The sequence below is a fragment of the Ranitomeya variabilis genome, chromosome 7 (genome assembly GCF_051348905.1).
Source record: "Ranitomeya variabilis isolate aRanVar5 chromosome 7, aRanVar5.hap1, whole genome shotgun sequence".
NCBI lineage: Eukaryota > Metazoa > Chordata > Amphibia > Anura > Dendrobatidae > Ranitomeya > Ranitomeya variabilis.
In genome coordinates, this window is record NC_135238.1 from 79,978,898 (window position 1) to 80,006,860 (window position 27,963).

The 27,963-nt window shown below is 42.9% G+C and overlaps 1 protein-coding gene across 11 annotated transcripts in view; it reads left to right on the forward strand.

Annotated features, from left to right (window-relative positions):
• Positions 1-27,963, forward strand: part of USP22 (ubiquitin specific peptidase 22) — a 122,157-nt gene that overhangs the window by 39,630 nt on the left and 54,564 nt on the right. For 8 of the 11 annotated variants that reach the window (XM_077275354.1, XM_077275353.1, XM_077275352.1 and 5 more), the window contains 2 exons: positions 12,414-12,515; positions 13,841-14,010. In XM_077275354.1, the coding sequence (XP_077131469.1) occupies positions 12,414-12,515; positions 13,841-14,010 (272 nt within the window). Of the gene's footprint in view, positions 1-9,348; positions 9,394-12,413; positions 12,516-13,840; positions 14,011-27,963 lie in introns of all 11 variants that reach the window. The other 3 variants (XM_077275344.1, XM_077275345.1, XM_077275346.1) reach the window with 1 other exon arrangement.

Sequence of the window (27,963 nt, forward strand, 5' to 3'; positions counted from 1 at the left end):
TTGATTGAGTCCATGAGTGTTTTAACAGCTTCAGCATTCTTCACTGGAGTCCCGGTGGTAGTAATAAACCCTCGATTGGCCCATAGGGCTCCGAAATCATGAGCAATACCAAATGCATACTGTGAGTCCGTGTATATATTAGCCCACCTGTCTTTGGCCAGAACACATGCAGTAGACAGAGCCTGTAGCTCTGCTTCTTGTGCTGACTGTGAGGGAGGGAGTGCAGCTGCGTGCACTACAGTGTCTTCCGTAGTAACAGCGTATCCAGTGTGGAATCTGCCAAAATCATCAGCATATCTTGAACCGTCTTTCAGGGCATTGTAGAGAGGTTGCATTATACGGGATGCGTCCAGTATCCACTGACGACAATAAGTACATACAAGAAAACGCTGGAGTTCAGTCTCATCTTTCGGAAAAGGAAGGGAACTGATGGCAATTTTTCTTTCTTTTGTGAGGTGTCTGACACCCTGAAGGAGACAGTGACCCAAAAATGTCACTTGATCAAGGCAGAACCGAAGTTTCGAGGCCGAAACCCGACAGTCCAGATCTGCCAGATACTTGAGGAGGCTAACAGTGGCAGCAATGGCTTCCTGCTCTGTACGTGCACACCACGAAAGATCATCCACATACTGAAGCAGCGTGACATAGGGGTGATTTAACTGCCAGGGTAAAAGACACTGGCCCGTATTTTTTGCAAACTGATTGGGACTGTTTTGGGCCCCTCGTGGCATAACTGTCCACGTCAATTGTCGACCATGATAAGTGAATGCAAACAGAAACTGGCAATCTGGGTGTAATGGAATGCTGAAGAAGGCATTGGCAAGGTCGATGACTGTGAACCAAGCAGCGTCTTCAGGTATTTGGTACAAAAGAGTATGTGTATTAGGCACCACCGGAGTTTCCAGAACTCAGCATTAACTGCCCTTAGATCTTGTACCAGCCGATACACGGGGTTGGCCGGGTGGGGTCTTTTTCTTAACGGGAAACAAGGGCGTGTTACATCGGGAAACACAGGGTACCAGGGCACCATTATCGAGTAACGTTTGTATTTGCCCCTTGAGGCCCCGCTCCTGATCATGTTTCAAAGGGTATTGATGGACTTTGGGAAAAGGGGCACCAGGTTTGAGAAACACTTTTTTACTGGTTCTACAGGCATTATTGGGGGTGGATCTGGGCCTATCGGGGCCATCATAACCGTGGGAAGGGCATATAGGATACAGATCTCCTCACTGTGTTCATCTGCATAGGGGTTATATAATGTGAGGACCATCTGACCATCATCTTGGAATTGTATTCTGGAGCAGAACTGTGATAATAAATCTGCCCCCAGTAAATTTACCAGACATGTGGGAGAAATTAGGAACTGGGCCGTAACTTCAGGGAAAGGTCTCACAGGGATGGGTTTTGTAAGAGTATGTTTATTGGGTCTGTCATCTACACCGATTAAAACAAGCTCTTGGTCTGAGAATTGACATGGCGGGGCTGGGGAGTGAGATTCCCAGACATAGGGTTAAAAGAGATATTGGAGTATGGGACTGGATTTGTGTATGGGAGGAGGGCTGGAGCTGGAGTCTACTGCTGCCGCTGCCAGGCCACTGATAAGGAACGAGCTGTGTCCTTGTAGCTGGGGTGGGGGCTGAGGTTGGAGCAGGAATCGCTGCGACCATTGGTTTAACCTTTAATTTCCCTGCTGATGCAGAGCGGGCTAAGTTCTTCGGAAAACTTTTTTACTATTTTCAATGCGTCATCTGGAGTGGAAGTCTCGATATCAGGTCTAACTGACATTATTGCCTCTTTCAATTCAGATTTAAGGCCAGACATTAAAGCTGCCACAAAAATGTGTGAATGGGCTTTATTTTACAATGAGAATCCCAGATCTTTACTACCTACTAATACTACCATAAGACGCCCATAAAACTCTCGGCAGTCCAGGATATATTGGTGTCTTGGGGTTAAGGGGCATAGGGCTTACAGTCGGGAGAAGAGGCTTAATTTCCTGGGGAGGGACCATATCCTCTAACAGGGAGCCCCCCTGTCCCAAATGATCATTTTTAACTGTTTGTCTCTCTGGCACATTACCCTCAAGCACTTTCTCAACTTTCCTTTTTCAACGTAACAATAACTGAAACAATCAGAACTCACTTCCTCTGTTGATCCTCAATTTGCTATATATCAATCACTCAACTTGAAGCAGGTGAATCTTTTACCAATCTTTCAATCACACTGATAACCAAACAATCACTTACAAGTTTCCTTCTAAAACTAGGCACCGTATTTCACTTTCAACTTCCAACTTCAGCTTACAATATTTCTTTCTACGTCAATACAGTACTGTTGCTTTAAACAAAACACATCTCCCAGCGCGCGTTACACCAAGGACAGAATATACAGAGCTTTTTTGAGCGCAGCTACGTGCCCCCTCCCATCCAACACTTTAGCGGAGATAAGAATTCATAGCATTCCTCAACACAGAAAGGAGAAAGCAATCGCGCAGCTGTTAAGACTGCCCCTCCCATCAGATTTTTAGAAATTTCACACAAACAGAATACAGCAGTTCTCAGACTTAATTCATTTTTACAAAGCCTTCATCACACAAATTCTTCCTTTTCTTCCACGGAAACTGATTCTCCTTTAGAGCTAAATATCCTTACTTTAGTTGTAGTTGTGCACAGTACTAAAGCGGCCGTGGTCTGTTCCACCGGGTCTACCTGTCCCCGTCCCCCCCCCCACCCCCACTGGGACAACCCAAAAAACGCGGTACTCAGTGAAAGGAGGAGAAAATATAAATATATATATATATATATATATATATATATATATATTCATTCCTGAATTACGCATCCTACCCATCTTCGATCACATCACCACGCCTGATTCTAACTATGATCAGGATTTCAGGATATTTTGACTATAAAGAGAATTACATCACTGGTCAATCCAGGGTGTCCATCCCTTATGAGGTACGGTTCGAGCACAGGACCCCCAACGGACCTGCACCTCTATATGATTCCACCCAAGAATCACCCCACCATCGGGGACAAACCTCAGATCCTCTTTGCAGCAACAAACACTGGAAAACCACACCAAACGGTCAGTCTGAACAGTATAACTGCCAACTTAGGCTAGGTTCACATTGCGTTCTTGGCGTCCGTTAGACGGACTACGTTACACCGCGGCATAACGCGGTGTAACGTAGTCCGTTAACGCCGCCATTGAATGCAATGTCTGACGCATCGCTAGCGCACGCCCACAATGGACGTGCGCTAGCCATGTGCCGTCATTCAGTGACGGACCCTGAGACGCGGGCTGCAGCGTTTACGGGTCCATCACTGCTAGCACAGATAGAGCTAGCAGATGCTCTATCTGCGCTAGCGCGATGTAACGTCGGCACTTGCGTTAACAGCAGCCCGTTAGCGTATGTGCTGAACGGGCTGCTGCTAACGCAGTGTGAACCTAGCCTTACTGTGGTTGTTAATAAATAAATAAATAACAACTTATATGACTAAACACCATGGTAACTCATAATATGACAAAAATCTGTACCATAGGTGAAAAGGACCAACAAGACCTATCATCACGATAAGCACATAACGCGGAAAGAAAAAAGATGACAAATGGTCACACACAATAAATAGAAATACTATAAACTTTATTAATAGCATACCACAATATTAAAACCAGGTGAAAGGAGGGAAGGTAGTAACAGCACAAAAACCTCTGTTATAGAGTTAACAGGAAGGGTGCCACCAGGAATACCAGTCCTACAGGCTTATACATTATCAGAGTAGAAAAAATAAGCAAAAATAGGAAACAAATAGTAAAAAACTAAATAAACAAAAATAATAATTTGATCCTACTGCAGTCAGGAATACCAAGCCAAATAACAACAGTTCACATATAAGATAGGTAAATACAAGAACCGCTATAGTGCTAACCTAATTGAAGTCCCATAGCCTATCAAACAAACATAGTAGATATTATTGGAGCAAGGTACCCACCGCACAGAGGACTGTAGTACTGGAGGCACGCTTCCACCCCAACGCGCGTTTCGGCGATCACACCTTCATCAGGGGGCAAAGACAGTGAGTGCACATGGGTTTAAAAAGCTCCCGGACCGGAAATGAGCGGGTGCAACGACCAAAATAGTCCGTACGGCAACAGGAAAGAAAGAAACAGTGACCGCATATACCGGAAGTATAGGGGCGTGGCTATCAAAGTGATTACGCAGTACCGTGGAAACCATGACGCAGAAGCGTCAAAAAGAAAACGCTGTAACATGGCAAATCAAAACGCAGCAGCGTCAGGAAAAGAACGTAACTCCGTGGAAACCACAACGCTAAATAGTTGCGAAATTTCATGAACACCATAGCGCCGGCGACGTCCAATGGGGGCCAAAGGGAGCTGGAGACCACTGGGGCCCCAAGTGATCCGTAGCATCCAAAGGCCACCACAAGAACGCACCGGCGTATAGGATTCACTAAAGCAGCACCCAAAGATGTAATAATTACTGCTAGATGGAATCACTACAATCACTAAGAATGGCCCCATTCAATTGTATTGCACCTCTATATGATTCCACCCAAGAATCACCCCACCATCGGGGACAAACCTCAGATCCTCTTTGCAGCAACAAACACTGGAAAACCACACCAAACGGTCAGTCTGAACAGTATAACTGCCAACTTAGGCTAGGTTCACATTGCGTTCTTGGCGTCCGTTAGACGGACTACGTTACACCGCGGCATAACGCGGTGTAACGTAGTCCGTTAACGCCGCCATTGAATGCAATGTCTGACGCATCGCTAGCGCACGCCCACAATGGACGTGCGCTAGCCATGTGCCGTCATTCAGTGACGGACCCTGAGACGCGGGCTGCAGCGTTTACGGGTCCATCACTGCTAGCACAGATAGAGCTAGCAGATGCTCTATCTGCGCTAGCGCGATGTAACGTCGGCACTTGCGTTAACAGCAGCCCGTTAGCGTATGTGCTGAACGGGCTGCTGCTAACGCAGTGTGAACCTAGCCTTACTGTGGTTGTTGTGGGGGATGATCAGTCCCCTTTTCCAGTGCCTGTGTCCGGTCCGAGGGTCCTTTGTCTTGTTGTCCTCCGGGGGCAGAAGCGTTCCTGTTTGGGGCCCTACGTTCGGGCGCCAAGCTGTTGAGGGAGTATCTGAAGTGACCCTTCACGGTTAACTCAGTGATTTTCAAATTGATCCTCAGGGCGTTTCCGGCAACTGGAAATGACCAGACGGAGATGTGTGTCTCTGTTTGGGGGGATCGAGCAGATCTCTGGCCCCCGTTTATTGTGTATCACTTTTCATAATCATTGAAGTTATACTTCAAGCAATCAGCATAAGGACACGCTCACAGTTCTTAACCTATAAGAATGCAGGAACAGTCTGTACGTCAAAGTCTCGTAGAACAATACACCCTCAGTCTCATGTCCTGTCCAGGTTGAAACAATCAAGGTCTCATAACAGCTGTGAACTTTACCTAGTAACAAAAATGTATCTCAAAACAGCAAGATAGTCGAAAAGCACAAAATAAAGCCTGCTTTAATTTTGATCTTAGTTTAACCCTTCACAATGTGACCGCTCTACCCGGCCTCTGGCGATACACTACAGGGGGTGATTATCTCCTGTCAGTGTATCACTGCGCCGCCATGAGAGTTCACCGGAGTTCGTCCTGTCACTTGCGGCACCGCTGCATGAGAAAATTCTCTCACAGCGGTAGTGCCGTGAGAGCACGAACTTCGGTGAACTCTGTGATGCACTGCAGGAGCGATAACCTCCTGTCAGTGTATCGCCAGAGGCCGGGTAGAGCGGTCACATCTTCAGATGTGACTGTTCTACACGTGAGATCGTTGTGGGACAATCGGTAAATGGACTATGGCGGACAGGGAGTATTTATGTTGGTTTATTTTATTTTTGTTGCAGGAGATCGAGGGAGTCTGGGATTAGGTGATGCAGTAAGGCTACGTTCACACTAGCGTTGTGCGCCGTTGCGTCGGTGACGCAACGCACAACGCACGCAAAAACGCGTCAAAACGCACGCAAAAACGCTGCGTTTTGCGACGCATGCGTCGGTTTTTGCCGAAAATCGGACGCAAGAAAAATGCAACTTGTTGCGTTTTCTTGGTCCGACGCTTGCGGCAAAAAAGACGCATGTGTTGCACAACGCAACAAAAAAAAACGCATGCGTCCCCCATGTTAAGTATAGGGGCGCATGACGCATGCGTCGCCGCTGCGTCGCCGACGCAAACCCGACGCACATTAGCTTAACGCTAATGTGAACGTAGGCTAACTATGATAAATTAAGATTAATAAAGGAGTCTGTGTGATTATTTCAATTAAAGGATTTTATTCTGGCTGTGTCTTTAGTTACCATATAACTATAGGATTAGTAATGGATAGGTGTCTTATTGACTCTTCTCCATTACTAATCCGTGGGCTTGATGTCACCGGACAATACAAAGGTGACCTCAATCCCACAAATATTACCCCACTTGCCACTGCTACAGGGCAAGTGGGAAGAGCAAAGCTAAGTGCCAGTATTGGCGCATCTATAAGATGCACCATTTCTGGGGCAGCGGAGAGCTGAGAGCCTATGGGGATGCCAATATACATGGCCCCTTCCCAGGCTATTAATATCAGCCCGCAGCAGTCTGCCTAGCCTTTGCTGGTTCAATTTTATAGGGGGAGCCCATGCCAATTTTGTTTCTGGGGTACCCCTGTAAACTAGCCAATAAAGGCTAAGCAAACATCTGTGAGCTGATATTAATAGCCTGGGAACCTTTATGGCCATTGGCTCCTTCCCAGAATATTAACCTCAGCCATCGGCTTTCCCTCTGCTGGTTAAGAAATTTGCGCAGGAGCTCACGCAATTATTATTTTTTTAAATACATTTTTTGAAAATTAAACATATTGCGTTTCATGCAGAATGTGTATGTCTTATTTATCTCCTTGGGTATGTTCCTACGGTCCGTAAACGCTGCTGGTTGGACGCTCCGTACATTCGCAGCGTCCAGATGTTACAGCATAGTGGATGGGATTTCAAGAAATCCCATCTCTATTATGCATGCATCGGCACCCGCGGCTTCCCTGCGGAGACGCACATGCGGCGCATCTTTCCAGACTGCATCATGTCAATTTATCTTGCTGAGACGCTCAGTTTCCGCAAGATAAATGCCCCCGTACAGTATATTGGGTGCAGTGATTCTGCACGGTTCAATGAAAACATGCGGAATCACCTGCGTAAGAACATACTCTTTATGTACCATTTCATTAATGAGGGTATCTGGCTGACACCTGTTAATTACTGAACCTCTGGCTTGAGATATATATATATATTTTTTTTTAAATAAATAGATCTTTATTTAGCTTGCAAATCCACAGAGAAAACCACATGAAAATCCGCATCAAAACTGTGTGGATTTTCAACTGCGTTTTCTGCCAAGAGAGGAAGAATCTGATCAGAAATTTACATCAGCAAATCTGCAACGTGCACACATAGCCAAATACATTTTCTAATACTGGCTAAAATGGACAACAACTGTATACCTAGACATAGATTGGTGACGAGTCATATAAAGTTAGAGCAGTGTTGCATAGTACGGTGGGGGGACATGGCACCAGCCCTCAATATCAGCGGAGCTCCAAACTTCTGTCAGTAACGGCAGCACAAAACTGTCTACTGGGAACGTCGTAGCATGAGTTTCCATGGCCTTATGTCACCAGAATGCCGAGCATTAGATGGAGTGGGGTATAACACTGGAACAGTAGAGATCTGTTTTGTGAGGGGACTAGTCATTCTTCTCTATGTGGTCTCTGATGGACAAGCCTGGGTTTGGCAAATGCCAGGAAAATATTGCCTGTTTGCAGTGTGCCAACTGTAATTTTTGGTGGAGGACAGGTTATGCTGTAGGGTTAGTTTCAGGAGTTTGCTTAGGCCCCTTAGTTCCATTGAAGGGAATTCTTAAAAAAAACTCTGGAAGCACAGAATGACTACTGAAACCAAGTACAGGCGCTTGGTGCTCCATGGCGGGGCCAGTCATTTATATACACCTTCCCACCTGCTTGGGTGAAGATTGAGGGAGAACAAGCAGGTGGGAAGGTGCAGGTAAATATTTGGCCGTGCCATGTAGCACCCAGCGACGATACTTGGTTTGATCATCCTGTGCGGACAGTCTCTTTAATGTGTCAGCCTGCCAAGACATATTGGACAGTGCTAGGTTTTCAGGTTTGTTAGGACAGTTTAGAGAAGTCCCTTTTCTGTCCTGACATCCCTGTGCCCCACTTCACAATGTACACTCCATAAAGGCATGGTTGGGGGAGTTTGAGGAAGAAAATAACCGGCCGCACCTTTGATGAACTCCAACAGAGACTGCAAGCCATGTACTTTCATCCAACACCAGCGTCTCACTTCACAAATGCTGTTCTGGATAAATGGGCAAAAATTCCCCCAGACAAAATCAAGTACAAAGCCTTCCCAGAAGAGTGGCAGCGGTTATGGAGCTGCTTTCCTCTCCGCAGCTATATCTATGCCTGTAGGATCTCGGATGTGTTGTCAATTTCCTTTACTTTTCTAAAACATTGTTGGTTTTCCCTCGGTCCCTACAGGATGTAATCATTCATTGGTCTAGTCGCTGGTGTGATACTCCTGTGAAGCCCAGCCTGGGTGTGGACTTCATAGAAGACCGAGATTTTATTTTTTTATTCCTGTGGCATTCCAGTGCATAGTACAATTGCACAATTTCAGGTTAAGTTCTTTAAGGGGACTAAAAAATATAACCTTATAAAAATTCCAATGATCTCCCTTTTTCCGCTGTTAAATATGAAGGAAAAGCATTATTTGGTATAGTCAGAGCTATTAAAATATAAAAAAAAATGCCAGAATTGAGATTTCTCTGATGGAGTGGTGAGTGAAGCCAGCACTGATTGGCCACAGGGATCACGTGACTTAACAAGTTACCGGATCCCAGGAGAGCCTGTACCAACACCGCTGGAACCGCAGGCGAGTATAGATGTAATTTTACAAAGGGAATCATAGGTTTATCAGAGTAGTCGGCAATCCCTTTGATAGGCTTCTGTAGAAGGGAGACTGAGTGGCCCCCTGCTGCTGTGGCCCCCTGCTGCTCTGGCAACAGTCGTCACTCTATTGTCCTGCAGGAAAAATCTAAGGTGTTAAAGGGACTCTGTCAGTATAGAATGACTGTCCAAACCAAGTCCCACCACTCGGTGCTTCATGGTGGTGCCAGTCGTTTAACTATACCTTCCCGCCTGCTGTTGTGTTTTGTTTTTTTTTTCTTCTTAATTTCCACCACCTTCTTTGACCTCTTTGACTTCATAGGGCCAGAGAAGGCTGGAGGTAGATGGAAACCAAGCAGGTGGGAAGGTGAGTGTATATATGTATGAATATATATATGTATGTGTGTGTGTGTATATATATGTGTGTGTGTGTGTGTATATATATATGTGTGTGTGTGTGTATGTGTATATATATATATATATATATATATATATATATATATATATATACATGCATATATATACATGCCCCGCCATGATGCACCGAGCGTCTGTACTTGGTATGAACAGTTATTCTGTGCTGACAGTCCCTTTAAATTGAATCTGTCACCAGGTTTTTACCTTCCGATCTGAGAGCAGCATGATATAGGGAAAGAGATCCCAATTATTGCAATCCATGACTTATGTAGCTGCTTGTTGTGTTACTTTGTTTTATAAATAAAAAAATAAAAAAATTCTCTTTCCGATCTCTGAATGCTGAGCTCTGTATAATCCCTCCCACATCACTGATTGGCAGCTCTCTGTGTACACTGCATGGGCAGAAAGCTGTCAATCAGTGATGGGAGTGGGGTTATACAGAGATTATGAATATGGAGGACATGACTGCAGGATTACTAGTCCTCTAGTGATAATCTCCTTCTCACTGAAAGTGGTTTTATAAAAAATAAAGCAAGCAGCTCGGTATTGGACACATGGCTGGAATCGAGGGTATCTGCCCCTACATCATTCTGCTCTCAGATTAGGTGGCAAAATCCTGGTGACAGATTGTCTTTAAATGTCTGTAAATGGTGGTAGCTCCGCTCATGGCCATTGCAACAGTCCTTTCTAGTTCTAACACTGGCTGCTGATGGAGGCTCAGCTCCTTATTACACTCCATTGCTGCATTGTACATACAGGTGCTTCTCTCAAAATTAGAATATCAAAAAGTTAATTTATTTCAGTTCTTCAATACAAAAATTGAAACTCCTATATTATATAGTCATTACAAACATAGTGATCTATTTCAAGTGTTTATTTCTGTTAATGTTGATGATTATGGCTTACAGCTAATGAAAACCCAAAAGTCATTATCTCAGTAAATTAGAATACTTTAGAACACCAGCTTGAAAATTGTTTTTAAAATCTGAAATGTTGGCCTGCTGAAATGTATGTTCAGTAAATGCATTCAATACTTGGTCAGGGCTCCTTTTGCATCAAGTACTGCATCAGTGCGGCGTGGCATGGAGGCAATCAGCCTGTGGCACTGCTGAGGTGTTATGGAGGCCCAAGTTCCATTGATAATAGCAGCCTTCAGCTCATCTGCATTGTTGGGTCTGGTGTCTCTTCATCTTCCTCTTGACAATACCCCATAGATTCTCTATGGGGTTAAGGTCAGGTGAGTTTGCTTGCCAATCAAGCACAGTGATACTGTTGTTTTTAAACCAGGTATTGGTACTTTTGGCAGTGTGGACAGGTGCAAAGTTCTGCTGGAGAATGAAATTTCCATCTCCAAAAAGCTTGTCAGCAGAGGGAAGCATGAAGTGCTCTAAAATTTCCTGGTAGACAGCTGCGATGACTTTGGTCTTGATAAAACACAGTGGACCTATACCAGCAGATGACATGGCTCCCCAAACCATCAATGATTGTGGAAACTTCACACTAGACCTCAAGCAGCTTGGATTGTGGCCTCTCCACTCTTCCTCCAGACTCTGGGACCTAGATTTCCAAATGAAATGCAAAATTTACTTTCATCTGAAAACACCTTGGACCATATTTCTCCTTGGCCCCAGGTGAGACGCTTCTGTCGTTGTTTATTGGCCATGAGTGGCTTGACACAAGGAATGCGACACTTGTAGCCCATGTCCTGGATATGTCTGTGTGTGGTGGCTCTTGAAGCAATGACTCCAGCAGCAGTCCACCCCTTGTGAATCTCTCCCAAGTTTTTGAATGGCCTTTTCTTAACAATCCTTTCAAGGCTGCAGTTATTCCAGTTGCTTGTGCACCTTTTTCTACCGCACTTTTTCCTTCCACTCAGCTTTCCATTACTATGCTTGGAGACAGCACTCTGAACAGCCAGCTTCTTTAGCAATGACCTTTTGTGGCTTACCCTCCTTGTGGAGTGTGTCAATGACTGCCTTCTGGACATCTGTCAAGTCAGCAGTCTTCCCCATGATTATGGAGCCTACTGAAACAGACTAAGGGACCTTTTTAAATGCTTAGGAAGCTTTTGCAGGTGTTTTTTTTTTTATTCTAATTTACTGAGATAATGACTTTTGGGTTTTCATTGGTTGTAAGCCATAATCATCAACATTAACAGAAATAAACAATTGAAATAGATCGCTCTAGAACGACTCTATATAATGAGTTTCACTGTATTGAAGAACTGAAATGAACTTTTGATATTCTAATTTTGTGAGAAGCCCTTGTATTTGTGGGAAGGTCCTGTCAACATTTCTAATGTGTATTTGGTGGCTGTAAATAGAGTTGAGCGAATTTGTTCGGAAGCTGTTGCCAAATCTGATTTTACCATATTTGTGCCATATTGGTACCCGATTTGTGCCAAATTTGTGTGTGTTGATCAGTTCCAAACATATTCAGTAATTTCTACTCCCATTCACTCCAATGACATTCGGTGAGTATTGCAAAAACAATATTCGCCGCTGATCGTAATCTGAACCGAATTTTGAAAAATCCGCTCAACTCTAGATGTAAGGCATGTATTGCAGATACTAGCTGATACTATACTGCTAAATATGTTGAAATATACGAACATGCAATCTTTTGTCTGCTTTGTTAGTGCTGTTGTATGTAGTATTTTTGGGGCTTTGTTCACGTCATGCATTATGGGCTTCATTATAAGCGGTAACCACAAAGTGGTGCCAGATCTGTTGCATGAAGAACACTAGTGCCAACTGATGATCCCCCTTGAGTCAATGGATTCTGTCGTCATGCTCATAGTTTTCAGAGGAAAAATAGTCCTGCGTGTTTTCCTTCCTATGAGATGACTGAATCTGCAGTGGGGGCTGCAGACAGAGTTTTGATACAGATGTTAATCTTCGCGATTGTTGCAAAGTTGTAGAACTTGGTGCCAGTGTCTCTTACCTGTAATGTGTGCTTTGTATGTTTTAGGTGTTGGAGAAAAGTATTCAACCTGGGAGCCAACAAAGAGGGAGCTAGAGCTGTTACGACATAACCCTAAGAGAAGGAAAATAACCACAAACTGCACCATCGGTAGGCAGAGGAGTGAAGTTCTAGTACTTGGTTTATTTTTGTTTGTTTTTTTTAAAGGGGGTGGGTGGGTGGATTGTTGCATGGGAACCTTACAGGAAGAAAAATCATCATGCATTTTACTTCACTTTTATGGTGTGTAAAGTCACAATTTTTTGTAACTTGGTGACCTGACACTGGCCTGCGACATTTTTAAGAAGTGATGGAGCTTAGACGGTTCCAGAGAGTGGCAGTATTATATCAGAAATGTTTTCCAGCTCACAGCTAGTGTACATCTCCGATTCTGGTGCACCGACATTTTTAATGAGTTTTGGGCATCTCACCCAGGAGACGTCTTAATGGTGTCAGTCCTGTTGTATCAGCCCCTTCATAACTGGGTATTAAAGTCCAAAGCATGAGATGGATGATCAGGTGGTCATTTTCTCATCTGTAAATTATTTGGAGAGACTACTAATATAAAACTACTCTTCTCAACATTGACATTTCAACACCAGTAAGGAAAAGTCATGGAATTACGGAAATCACAGGATAATCATATGAAAATGATAAAATGGAAGCAACATTTTCAAAACCTCTCTATTCATTATTGCGTATTAACGGCATGTGCAGAAATCCTTGCACCTAGTTGCCTTGGCTGCTAACAATGAGATTATTAATGGTTGTCTTGAGTATTCTGCACACTGAATGCACTTGGGCAGCAAATCATCAAGATCTGCCGGCAGCTCCCTCTGCCATTAGTGGCCACTGACGTCCCAAATGAACCCAATGCGAGACGAGTCTGGAGATCTACTGGCCATGGTATCACATGTAGAACCACAGTACCACAAGCAACATGCGTCCTGCTGTTGTGTTGAAAAAACTCTTCATTGGACACTTTGGAGAAAAGGCCCTACCACCGTTTCCAAAGACCACCAAGCAGTTAGTGTACCTGGCGTGAAGACTAGAGGGGTCTGGCTTCCGAATAGTGTTCCACCCCACGTTATTCCAGCAGCAGGACAGTTGTGACCTTCCCTCATGAAGGTTTCTTCTTTGACCTCACCCAACTGAGCTCAGGCTATCATGGTGCAATGCGAGACTGAAATGGAGGCTAGAATGGATATCTGTCCTCTTCAGCAATGAGTCCTGCTTTTGCCATAAATGCAACAATAGCCGGAGATGGTTTTGGAGACCATGTAGGTAACAACATGTCTATGATAAATGCACTTTATGGGTAGGCACATGTTACCCATGTGGCTTCACTGGTTTTTGACAGTCTACTGTCGTCTAGATATATTTTTGTGTAATTAACCTATTACCTTTCTGACAGATTTTCTCTTAATCTCCATTAGGTTTGCGAGGTTTAATCAATCTTGGGAACACGTGTTTTATGAACTGTATTGTCCAGGCACTCACCCACACTCCTCTGCTGCGAGACTTTTTCCTTTCTGACCGTCACAAATGTGAAATGCAAAGCCCAAACTCTTGCTTGGTTTGTGAAATGTCAACACTCTTTCAGGAGGTAGGTACCTGACAGCTGAATACAGCAGCTTCTTTGTGTCTTATGAGACATCTTGGTTAATAATGACCTGCGCAATGATTATTCCCGGAGATTAGCTGAAACCTAGTACCGAGTCCCTTCTGAACGGCTTGTGTGCTCATCATTTCTGTGCTCTCAATATATCTTTATAGCTGTAGGAGGGGTCTCTGCTCCAGATCACCGGAGTAGGCCATTATACTGTTCCTCCAGTTCTGGACTCCTTCCTAATTCACCGTTGTTTGGGGAGGAACACTAGTGCACGTCTAGACGACAGTAAGACATATTAAACGTACTGTGTTCCACCGAATTTACCACCCAGTGTGCAAGCGCTTTATGCCCCAGGTCAGAGATTGGAATTGGAGAGACACTTAAAGCCAGGGATGCACAACCTGCAGCCCTCCATACCTTTCCATGGTCACAGAGATGCCGGCTGGTGTCTGGGGGCTGCTCATGTGTATTTTCCTTGTTGGGGAGTAGAGCAGTGTCGGGTAGCACTGTAGGGATCAGTAATTTGGCCGTGTGTGTCACCAAGTCATCATCCAGGTAATGAATGAAAGAAGGGGATGCCTAGAGCTAACATAATCATTGCAGTTTATGGGAGAACGGAAACCCTGCACTCTGCTAGCGTCTCGCATTAACTACAATGGAGAAGGCTGAAGCCGTGGTCTTTGGTTTTCTGGGTTGTGAACGGGAGAGAAGAGGACCTCTGTCCTCTTGATAAATGGAAACCCTTAAAATGAAATTGGCACCTATTAGATAATGATGTAGTGAGGTATTATTGCAGCCAAGGTGTTGGCTAGATCTGGCACAGTGCTCCTTGGATCAAAAAATAGACTGTGCTCCCTTGTTGTAAGCGCTCACCTTTTGGCTGCCTGCGGTCTCCATTGGAGTGATTTTCTAGGTACCGCTTTAGAGTACATTCATCGCAATTTTCTGTTTTTGCCAAAAAAAAACCAACACATTTTACTATCCCAGCAAAGTAAAAAAGATTTTTGAGATCAAATGCACACGTTGATTTTTTTTTTCCCAGCAAAGTAAAGGAGATTTTTGAGATCAAATGCACACGTTGCGGTCATAGACCGCTCCTGGCACTTTAAACCCCGAAACACTGCGATCAAACAAGATCACAGCGTTCCAGAGCAGGCAAAGGGGCTGACAGCCCCTCTGCCTTCGGATCGGAGACCCCACGGTCCCGATCGCTGCCATGGAGACCTGATGTCATCATGACGACATCCGAGTCTCCAGAGCTGAGACTTCCTGTCATGCGCAGTGATGATCAGGAAGTCAGTCAAGTCAGTGTGCATGGGTTGCAGCGCTGACCGTTTCTATAGCATGCAGATGTTGCTTCATCTGCATGCTGTAGAAGCGATCAGCGTGCACAAAATGATTGTCTCATAGTGGGGCAAAGTGTAAAACTTAGAATGAAATAATTCTTTTTTTTTAAATAGTTGTAAAAATATAAAAAAAAAATAAAAATCATCATTTATTCTATCAAATAAATATTTGAAAAAATCTAAACCTATAAAAGTAGACACATTTAGTATCGCTACGTCCGTAATGAGTCGACCTATAAAACTGTCCCATTAGTTAACCCCTTTAGTGAACACCATAAAAAAAGGCAAAAACCAATTCTTTATCATACCGCCGAACAAAAAGGGGAATAACACGCGATCAAAAAGACGGATAAAATAAACATGGTACCGCAGAAAATGTCATCTTGTCCCGCAAAAAAACAAGCAGCCATACAGACCATCTGTGGAAAAAGAAGTTATAGCTCTCACAATAAAGCGATGCAAAATTAATTTTTTTATAAAATAGTTTTTATTGTATAAAAGCGCCAAAACATAAAAAATTATATAAAGGAGGTATCGCTGTAATCGTACTAACCCGAAGAATACACGTGGAACCGTATAAACGCCCCCTCCCCCCCAAAAAAATAAATTCATGATTTTCTGGTTTTTGTTCAAACTGCCCCCCCGAAAATTGGAATAAAAAGCGATCAAAAATGTAATGTGCCTGAAAATGGTACCAATAAAGATGTCAACTCGTCTCGCAAAAAACAAGACCTCACATGACTCTGTGGACCAAAATATAGAAAAATTATGGCTCCCAAAATGTGGTGATGCAAAAACGAATTTTTGCAATAAAAAGCGTCTTTTAGGCTAAGTGCGCAGGTTGCAGAATTGGCATGCGTATTCGTGCTAAACACTAGCATCTTGCAAGCGTAATTAGCTGTAGCATCGCTTGGAAAACTGACAGGTTGGTCACACTTGTCAAACATAGTTTTTGACAAGTGTATTGATGCTGCCTATGCATCATCAATAGTAAAAAGATACAATGTTAAAAATAATAATAATAAAAAAAATTGTGATATTCTCACCTTCCTGCGTCCCCCCTGCAGTCTTCCTGCTGCTCGTGATGCTCCCATTCCCAGTAATGCATTGCGAGAATGACCTGTGTGATGTAGCGGTCTCGTGAGACTGCTACGTCATCACAAGTCACTGCCGCAAGGCATTATTGGGAAGGGGAGCATTGCGAGGAGCGGGAAGGCTGCCGGGGCCGCCGGAAGGTGAGAATATCATGATTTTTTTATTTTAATTCTTTAATTTTTTAAAAACAATTATATGGTTCCCAGGGCCTGGAGGAGAGTCTCCTCCCCTCCACCCTGGGTACCAACCGCACATGATCTGCTTACTTCCTGCATGGTGGGCATAGCCCTATGCAGAAAGTAAGCGGATCAATGCATGCCTATGTGTGCGGAATCCCTGAAATTCCGCACAAAAAAAATCAACTTGCTGTGTTTTTTTTCCGGAATGCGATTCCGCCGCGAAAAAAACTCAACCTGTGCACAAAAATTGCGGATTGCATTCTAATAGGATGCTTAATGTATTTTTTTGTGTGTTTTTATCACGTTTTTATAGCAAAAATTTGCACACAGCCTTAGTGTGTGACAGTAGCCAAACATAAAAACCCGCTATAACGCCTCTTTCCTGATTAGTGATGAGCGAGTGTACTCATAGCTTGGGTTTTCCTGAGCACGCTCGGCATGCAGCTGCGTCAACAAAAACTAAAATCTCCGAACAGTCACAAATACTCGGAGACCACCCGAGCGTGCTCGGGAAAATCTGAGCAACGAGTACACTCGCTCATCACTAGTCCTGTTTACTATACTGGAGATGTCAGTGTCCGTGTGTGTAATACTTGCGGCACATGTGTGGCATGCGTCTGCCGCATCAGTACCACAAGGACAGGCGCCAGGGAAGAAGCATTATAAAAATATGCGCTGTTCCCCAGCGCTGGGTGCTGAGCACTGCTCTCATCATTCTCTCCTGCTTGTGCCGATCGCCGACAGACCAGGGGAGAATGATGAGGTCCGTGTTGAGCACCCGGCATCGGGGTACAGCGCTTATTGTAAGGCTTCTTCCCGGGCGCCGATGCACGTCACATGGATGACATCCATGTGTGTTATGCGTGTGTACGTGTGCTGGATGTTTTGTGGCCCGTGCTGACATTAAAAAACGGACATGTCAGCGTGTTTTGCCCACGGATACACGGTCCGTGGAAACACACTGACATATGCACAGACCCATTCACTTGAATAGGTAAATGGCGCTCCATTCCTCCCGAGTCTCTCCGCATTGCTGCCCAATAGTATAAAATTCTGTGACACACCCATGGTGTCAATATGATCACTGCAGCTCTAGATGAATTAATTGAGAGGTGTAATTTGTAAAATGTGGTAACTTATGGGGGGGTTCTGCTGTTTTGGCACCTGATGGGCTCTCCCAGTGGGTCATGGCACCTGCAAACCATGACGGTAAAATCTGGCGCTCCTTCCCTTCTGAGCTGTCTTGTGCCCAAACAGTGGCTTACCCCCCACATATGGGGTATCGGCGTACTCAGGATAAATTGCACAATAACTTTTGAGTGAAAAAAGTTAAATGTTCATATTCATTTTTTTTTTTTTTTTTAACCCCTTAAGCCCCGAGGGTGGTTTGCACGTTAATGACCGGGCCAATTTTTACAATTCTGACCACTTCCCCTTTATGAGGTTATAACTCTGGAACGCTTCAACGGATCCTGGTGATTCTGACATTGTTTTCTCGAGACACATTGTACTTCATGATAGTGGTAAAATTTCTTTGATATTACCTGCGTTTATTTGTGAAAAAAAGAAATTTGGCGAAAATTTTGAAAATTTCGCAATTTTCCAACTTTGAATTTTTATGCCCTTAAATCGCAGAGATATCTCACACAAAATACTTAATAAGTAACATTTTCCACATGTCTACTTTACATCAGCACAATTTTGGAAACAAAATTTGTTTTTTTGTTAGGGAATTATAAGGGTTGAAAGTTGACCAGCAATTTCTCAATTTTACACCATTTTTTTTAAGGGACCACATCACATTTGAAGTCCTTTTGAAGGGTCTTTATGATAGAAAATAACCAAGTGTGACACCACTCTAAAAACTGCATCCCTCAAGGTGCTCAAAACCACACTCAAGAAGTTTATTAACCCTTCAGGTGTTTCACAGGAATTTTATAATGTTATATCATGTTATAAGGTCAGATCGCTGATCTGACACTTTGCAGAGCACTGTATCAGATCAGCGATCTGACATGCAGGGCTGCAGGCTTACCAGTGCTTGCTCTGAGCAGGCGCTTGGTAAGCCACCTCCCTGCAGGACCCGGATGCAGCCCCGCAGCCATTTTGGATCCGGGGCCTGCAGGGAGAAGCTCGGTACAAGGTGAGCACATCGCCTTGTACCGAGGGTCTCAGGGAAGCCCGCAGGGAGCCCCCTCCCTGCTCGATGCTTACCTTTGCCCCCAGAACGCTGCAATCATGTTTGATCGCTCCTGGCACATAGTTCCGGATGTCAGCTGCGATAGTCAGCTGACACCCGGCCGCGCTCCGCCTGTGAGCTCTGCCTATCGCTGTGATGTACTATCCCGTCCCTGGGAATTAAGTCCCAGGTCACCTTGACTGGATAGTACGTCATATGGGATTAAGGGGTTAAACATTCCAAAAATTCCTGTGAAGCACCAGAAGGGTTAATAAACTTCTTGAATGTGCTTTTAAGAACCTTGAGGGGTGCAGTATTTATCTATCATATAGACCCCTCAAATTGACTTAAAATGAGATGTGGTCCTTAAAAAAAAAAAAAAAAAAAGGTGTTGTAAAAATGAGAAATTGCTGTTTAACTTTTAACCCTTATAACTTCCTAACAAAAAAAAAAAATGTTGGTTCCAAAATTGTGCTGATGTAAAGTACACATGTGGGAAATGTTACTTATTAAGTATTTTGTGTGACATATCTCTGTGATTTAAGGGCATGAAAATTCAAAGTTGGAAAATTGCTACATTTTCAAAATTTTCACCAAATATGTGTTTTTCACAAATAAACGCAGGTAATATCAAAGAAATGTTACCACTATCATGAAGTACAATATGTCTCGAGAAAACAATGTCAGAATCACCGGGATCCATAGAAGCGTTTCAGAGTTATTACCTCATAAAGGGACAGTGGTCAGAATTGTAAAAATTGTCCTGGTCATTATGCAAACCACCCTTGGGGGTAAAGGGGTTAAGCAGCGTTTTTCCTGCCATTTGAAGTAGAAATGTCTGCTGTAATTACCCAGTGGGCACATACCTGGGAGCGCTCCCTCTAGAGGTGGCTGCATGCAGCTGCATGTTACCTTTTATCATCTATATACCGGTAGTTATTTTATCAGAATTTAGGAAAGCTAGGCCTCTCCCTTCTACACCTTTCACATGCTCGTGTATGTAGCCTGACCGGTATAGTGGTAGATTCCAAACACATACAAACTGATCAGTTACTTTATCATGGCAGGATTAGAGCAAAAACAAAATACTGGGAAGATTCGGCACATTCTGCATAGTATGTGTTACCATGAATGGAAATGTTACAAGAGGAAATTGAGTGATTGCTTGTATAACTTTCATGCCACCTGTCTAATCCATGTTTTTTTTTCTATACTATGTTGTGCATAAATATGTGATTCTTCAGAATTTGTATTAGTCTATGCCTGATGAAGAGACCTGTGTAGTCTCGAAAGCTTGCAATTTGTTACCATCTTTTCAGTTAGCCATTAAAAGGTATCAACCACTGAGGACTCTCAATTCTAAATATTTTTCTATCTACTGGCTAACACGGTACCAAGATATATATCTTTCCTGTATCAAAATGGAGGATACCAGAATGTACCGCATCTTTATGGAACTGAAACCACTTCTGAAGAAAAATGCACAAATGGACAGCGACATTTTTTTCCTATCTAAATGCAAAAAGGAGAATCTAATTCCCAAAGGACTCTGGATTACAAACCCAATTCTTCATACCTACAATACCCATTATGCACAGAACCTGTGTCACAGGACTTCTGAGAGATTAAGGAATCATCTTTTGCATGTCTGCTACAGCATAAAGAGTAAAGTCCAAGGGCAATTTGAAACTCTGAGGAAAACACATACAGAAGACACAGAGCAAAAATTACAACAATATTCCAACAAACTACGGACCCTTCTGATTCATAACAAGGAAAAGAAACTACACAGATTGCGCCTCAATTCAGGACTCTATGCAAACAGATACAAAACAAAGCCAAAACCTGACAACTTGGACAACCACTCCATTCCAGACACAAAAGCATCTAACTGTGTCATTAATCTCTCAGATTATAAACCCAACAAAGTGGAGCTGGCCGTGCTTTCCAGAGGACTCATTTTGTCCTACTAAGGCCCTGGATAAAACTGAACTCTGCAGTGATATGGAACATTTTTTCAGGAGACTGCGCCTGAGGGAATATTTCAATGATACAGAAGATTCAGAACCCACCTGGACTGAAGGAAAAGGGATCCTAACAACAAAGAAGAGGTCAGACTGGACACCTCCACCTGGACGCAACCATCATTTGGATAAATATATAGACTCCTTCAGACATTTGATAAAATCCACCATCATAGATACTAACAGGACACAAGCATCCAACATCAGTGCCCAGGAGAGAAAGGCCATACAGTCTCTGAAAACCAACAAAGAAATCATCATCAAACCTGCTGACAAGGGAGGTGCAATAGTCATGATGAACACATCAGACTATATAAAAGGAAGCAAACAGACAACTTATGGACACACGCTACTACAAAAAATTGGAGTTGGATCCTACACAGGACTACTACAAGGAACTAAACAAGTTGGTATCTTGTCTGCCCGACGAATCCATAAGAGCCAATGACCTGATACCGGAAAGTCCAAGAACAGGGACATTCTACATGCTTCCCAAAATCCACAAATCTGGAAATCCAGGAAAACCAATTATTTCATGTGTGGGCACCCTTACTGAGCAGGTATCTGGATGGGTAGAGGGTATTCTTAAACCCCTGGTAAAATATACACCCAGCTTCATTCAGGACACAACTGACCTATTGAATAAACTATCAGCAATAGGTCCTCTACCAGAAGGAACCATCCTAGCCACCATGGATGTGGAATCTTTGTACTCAGTATCCCACACCAGGATGGATTAAATGCCTGCAAATTCTTCCTGGAAAACACAGGGACTGATGCAAATTCTGTGGTGAAACTTATAAAATTCATCCTCACCCACAATTACTTTGAATTTGACAAGAAGATCTATCTACAGGAGACTGGCACAGCAATGGGAAGTAAAATGGCCCCACAGTATGCAAATCTTTTCATGGCCATGCTTGAAAGCGACTTTTTGTCCTCATGTCCCATCAGGCCTCTGGCTTACTACTGCTACATTGATGACATTTTAATCATCTGGACGGAGTCTGAACCGCAGCTAAAGACGTTCCATGAACAGTTTAATCAATTTCACCCTACCATCAACTTGACACTGAACTACTCCTGCACTGAAATTAACTTTCTGGACACCATCATTAAGCTGCAGAACAATAAAATAGAGACATCCCTGTATCAGAAGCCAATCGACCGTCCAACATACCTTAAATGGGACAGTTTCCATCCAAAACACATAAAAAGCTCCATTGTCTACAGCCAAGCCATCAGATACAATCGTATATGTTCCAACCCAATGGATAGGGATGAACACCTTGGTCACCTCAGAAAGACCTTTTTGAATCAGGGCTACCATCCAAGAACAATTGAAAACCAGATTACAAGAGCCACCAGAATATCAAGGAATCACCTGCTACATTACAAAGCTAAAGAAGAAAATAACCGGGTGCCTCTAGTAGTTACCTACAATCCAAATCTGGAGGTGCTAAGGGGAGCTGCACGGAAATTACAACCTTTACTACCAAAAGATGCCCGCTTACGATCCATTTTCCCAGACCCCCCACTACTGTGTTTTAGGCAGCCCCCAAATCTAAGAAGCATCATTGTCAGAAGCTCCCTGTCCTCTCCCAACAGCTGCAGGTACCTTTCCCTGCAATCAGAAAAAATGTAAAACCTGTCCATTTATTATGACCACGGACAAGATAAAGATCCCCAATTCACATCAGGACTACAAGATACCAGGTACATTCAGCTGCATCACATCTAATGTGGTGTACCTAATTATTTGTACTAAATGTCCAACTGGGGGTCTGTATGTGGGGGAGACAGGGCAGAAACTGAGAACAAGGATGAACTCTCATTGCCACACAATAAGAGAAAAAAGAATGGATATACCTGTGGCAATACATTTCTGTCTCCCAAATCATAACATTATGGACATGAAATTACTTGTGTTAAAGGGTAACTTCAAATCGCAGAAAGACAGAAGAGTATGGGAATATAAACTGTTGACGATCTTTGACACTCTAAATGCAGGAATGAATGTGTCACACGGATTTATGTATTTTTACATCAACTAAGGAACTTGCCCCTCAGACTATGAGGGGTCATCATCACAACAGAACCCGACCCCAATCAGAGGACAATAAAACAATCCTTATCTAAGAATTGGCCCAACATTTATGGACAGAACTGTTTATCACTCATTGTAATTCTGCTTCATGCCCACCTGTCTTATCCATGTTTTTTTTTTCTTTATTTCTGTGCTATGTTGTGCATAAATATGTGATTCTTCAGAATTTGTATTAGTCTTTGCCTGATGAAGAGACCTGAGTAGTCTCGATAGCTTGCAATTTGTTACCATCTTCTCAGTTAGCCATTAAAAGGTATCAACCACTGAGGACTCTCAATTCTAAACATTTTTCTTGTATAACTTTAGTCATGGTGCAGTCAGCATGCTCCCACCAGTAACAATAGGATACCAAATACAAATGTATCATTACAGGGGTTGTACAACAGTGAGGTTATTTATCATTTTTAACCAATGCATGCCTAAAAAACTCAGAGGCATTTTTTTTTTTTTTTTTTTGGGGGGGGGGGGGGGTTGTTGGGGGTTAGGAGCATATGGACTTCACTGATTTATGTTGCAAACAAACCAGCACCTTGACATGTCTGCAGCACTCGTATAACATAAAATTGTCACGTGAGCGCTTCTTACCCTGCACCAACAATCATTAGAATGGCGCTGGTTACGGGAGGCAGGTATAAGCCTTTCTAACTTTACAGGGAGATCTTGGGCATTTAAGCAGGGGTAGAACGAAGACTCTGGAAAAGCAACATGGCTCCCACCCCACAAAATAAAATCCAGTGAATTCTGCGCCCCCCCCTCCCAATCCAAATACACCCTTCAGAGCCCCACTGTGCCTAAACCACAGTAACCGGCCACATGTTTGGCATTATTGTAGTGGGGACAGAGCACTTAACAATTTACGGGGTGCATATCGCCAGAAGCACAAGATGGGCGCAGTACATGGGGGGCTTTTCACTGTATGGGGGCCAAATGTATGGGCGCTAAACATTGGCATATTTACAATTCTCCAGATATTAAGCCTGGCATGGATGTTACAAAATAGTCACAGCAGCCGTAGATGAGTTCATTGAGAAGTGTCATTTCTACAATAGAATTATTTTGGGGGGCGTTTTCTGCTTTTATGGCCCCTTAGGGGGTCTGTAATCATTGCCCGCAAACTATTCTACGGCTCCAAAAGCCAAATGGCGCTCTTTTCTTCTTAGCCCTGACGGGTGGCCTAACAGTAGTTTCCTATGATATAATAGGTATCACTGCGTTATGGAGAAATTGCACAATTAACTGAAGTGTCTAGGTTCCCCCATTAAGCCTTATGTAACTGACAAATTGGCAGCAAAAAACAAAAATACACTTTTACCACTAAAATGTTGTATTTCCTCATCCCAATGTTATATTCTGGGAGGCACCAGTGTTCAAAATATGGCCCTTACTACACCCCTAGATGAAGTCCTTAAGCAGTGATGTTTCCAATATGTGGTCCCTTGTGGGGGTTTCTGCTGATCTAGCCCACAATCTGTTTAAACGGAATCTGCGCTTTAAAACCCAATTTGAGCAAATGTGTAAATGGACAAAAATCACACACCGATATATAAAGGATTAAATACAAATAATTACGTAATTAAAATTATGGATTCTCTATCTGAATGTGCCTGTTGACCGTAGTGAAAACTGCTTGGATTTGATTAGTTGAACCAAAGATGCCAAGATAAGGTAAAAAAAATTTTTGGGGATACAGTGACTATTGATAAAAATGGGGTCACTTCTGGGGGTTTCTGCTGTTTTGGCCCATCAGGGGCTCTGCAAATGCGACATGGCATTCACATTCTATTCCAGACAAATTTACGCCCCAAAAATCAAATGGTACCTCCTTCCTTTCCGAGCCCTGCCATGTGCACAAACATTCGTTTTTGATCTTGTGTGAGGTCTCTGTTATGCAATTTCCTCATAACGCAAAAACTAGACGTCTTATTCTTTTTTAACCCGTTACTGACATCGGACGTATTAGTACGCCGATGTCAGTATCCCTCCCTTTGATGTGGGCTCCAGCGGCGAGTCCACATCTATCCGGGGACATGTCAGCTGTTTTAAACAGCTGACATGTGCCCGCAATAGCCGCGGGTGGAATCGCGATCCACCTGTGGCTATTAACTAGTTGAATGCCGCTGTCTAACCGAATAGGCAAAGTGCAGCATATATATGTGTGCACATATGGATAATTAGCCCTGGAAAACAATATCAATGCCAATGTTATCAAATTCAAAATAATTGTGGGTGAGGATGAATTTTGTAAGTTTCGCCACAGAATTGGCGTTAATTCCAGAATTTTCCACGAAAACTTTGCAGACATTAAATCCATCCTGGGTGGGATATCCGAGTACAGTTTCCACATCCATGTTGACCAGGATGGCTCCTACTGGTAGAAGACCTATTGCTGCTAGTATATTCAGTAGGTCAGTTGTGTTCTGAATTTAGCTGGGTGTATCCTTTACCAGGGGTTTAAGAATACCCTCCACCCATCCAGAAACTTGCTCAGTAAGGTTTGCTCGGTAACGGTGCCCACACATGAAATAATTGGTCTTTCTGGATTTCCGGATTTGTTGATTTTGGGAAGCATGTAGAATGTCCCTATTCTTGGACTCGGGTCAACTAGTTTAGTTCCAAGATCCCAGGTACTTTCAGTTGCATCACATCTAATGTAGTGTACTTAATCATATGTACCAAATGTCCATATAATTTTAAATCAGGCGCAACAACCCTAATAAACACAATTGAAGGGAGGTGCAAAAAGCTGGTAGTAAATGACAATGTACAAGAAAAAAAAAGCACTACCGTAATGCCTGCACACTACACCACACAAATATAGTATAAGAAAAAAACAAGCTTTATTTGGCACACAATAAAAAAACATAAGTAAAACCATATGGACCCCCCACCATAGAAATATATATATATATATATATATATATATATATATATATATATATATATATATATATATATATATATACATACATGCATGCATGCATGCATGCATGCATGCATGCATACATACATACATACATACATACATACATACATACATACATACACATATACATATATATATATATATATATATATATATATATATATATATATATATATATATATATATATATATATATATACACAGTGGGGCAAAAAAGTATTTAGTCAGTCAGCAATAGTGCCAGTTCCACCACTTAAAAAGATGAGAGGCGTCTGTAATTTACATCATAGGTAGACCTCAACTATGAGAGACAAACTGAGAAAAAAAAATCCAGAAAATCACATTGTCTGTTTTTTTAACATTTTATTTGCATATTATGGTGGAAAATAAGTATTTGGTCAGAAACAAAATTTAATCTCAATACTTTGTAATATATCCTTTGTTGGCAATGACAGAGGTCAAACGTTTTCTGTAAGTCTTCACAAGGTTGCCACACACTGTTGTTGGTATTTTGGCCCATTCCTCCATGCAGATCTCCTCTAGAGCAGTGATGTTTTTGGCTTTTCGCTTGGCAACACGGACTTTTAACTCCCTCCAAAGGTTTTCTATAGGGTTGAGATCTGGAGACTGGCTAGGCCACTCCAGGACCTTGAAATGCTTCTTACGAAGCCACTCCTTCGTTGCCCTGGCGGTGTGCTTTGGATCATTGTCATGTTGAAAGACCCAGCCACGTTTCATCTTCAATGCCCTTGCTGATGGAAGGAGGTTTGCACTCAAAATCTCACGATACATGGCCCCATTCATTCTTTCATGTACCCGGATCAGTCGTCCTGGCCCCTTTGCAGAGAAACAGCCCCAAAGCATGATGTTTCCACCACCATGCTTTACAGTAGGTATGGTGTTTGATGGATGCAACTAAGTATTCTTTTTCCTCCAAACACGACAAGTTGTGTTTCTACCAAACAGTTCCAGTTTGGTTTCATCAGACCATAGGACATTCTCCCAAAACTCCTCTGGATCATCCAAATGCTCTCTAGCAAACTTCAGACGGGCCCGGACATGTACTGGCTTAAGCAGTGGGACACGTCTGGCACTGCAGGATCTGAGTCCATGGTGGCATAGTGTGTTACTTATGGTAGGCCTTGTTACATTGGTCCCAGCTCTCTGCAGTTCATTCACTAGGTCCCCCCGCGTGGTTCTGGGATTTTTGCTCACCGTTCTTGTGATCATTCTGACCCCACGGGGTGGGATTTTGCGTGGAGCCCCAGATCGAGGGAGATTATCAGTGGTCTTGTATGTCTTCCATTTTCTAATTATTGCTCCCACTGTTGATTTCTTCACTCCAAGCTGGTTGGCTATTGCAGATGCAGTCTTCCCAGCCTGGTGCAGGGCTACAATTTTGTTTCTGGTGTCCTTTGACAGCTCTTTGGTCTTCACCATAGTTGAGTTTGGAGTCAGACTGTTTGAGGGTGTGCACAGGTGTCTTTTTATACTGATAACAAGTTTAAACAGGTGCCATTACTACAGGTAATGAGTGGAGGAAAGAGGAGACTCTTAAAGTAGAAGTTACAGGTCTGTGAGAGCCAGAAATCTTGATTGTTCGTTTCTGACCAAATACTTATTTTCCACCATAAAATGCAAATAAAATGTTAAAAAAACAGACAATGTGATTTTCTGGATTTTTTTTTCTCAGTTTGTCTCCCATAGTTGAGGTCTACCTATGATGTAAATTACAGACGCCTCTCATCTTTTTAAGTGGTGGAACTTGCACTATTGCTGACTGACTAAATACTTTTTTGCCCCACTGTATATATATATATATATATATATATATATATATATATATATATATATATATATATAGCCGAGAAATCAATCAAATAAATACACAACAAATAAGTGTATGATAGTACAACACATATAAATATGTATATATATCCAATGCACCCCAGATAATATAAAGATTTGATAATACGGTGGACACCTCAAAATTACCCTGGAAAGATTCAGAGCAGGTTATAACATGCGCCGGTAGGTAATTCCTACATGAGTGTGACCTGATAAACACAGAATATATCCAAACCTGGCCAAAAT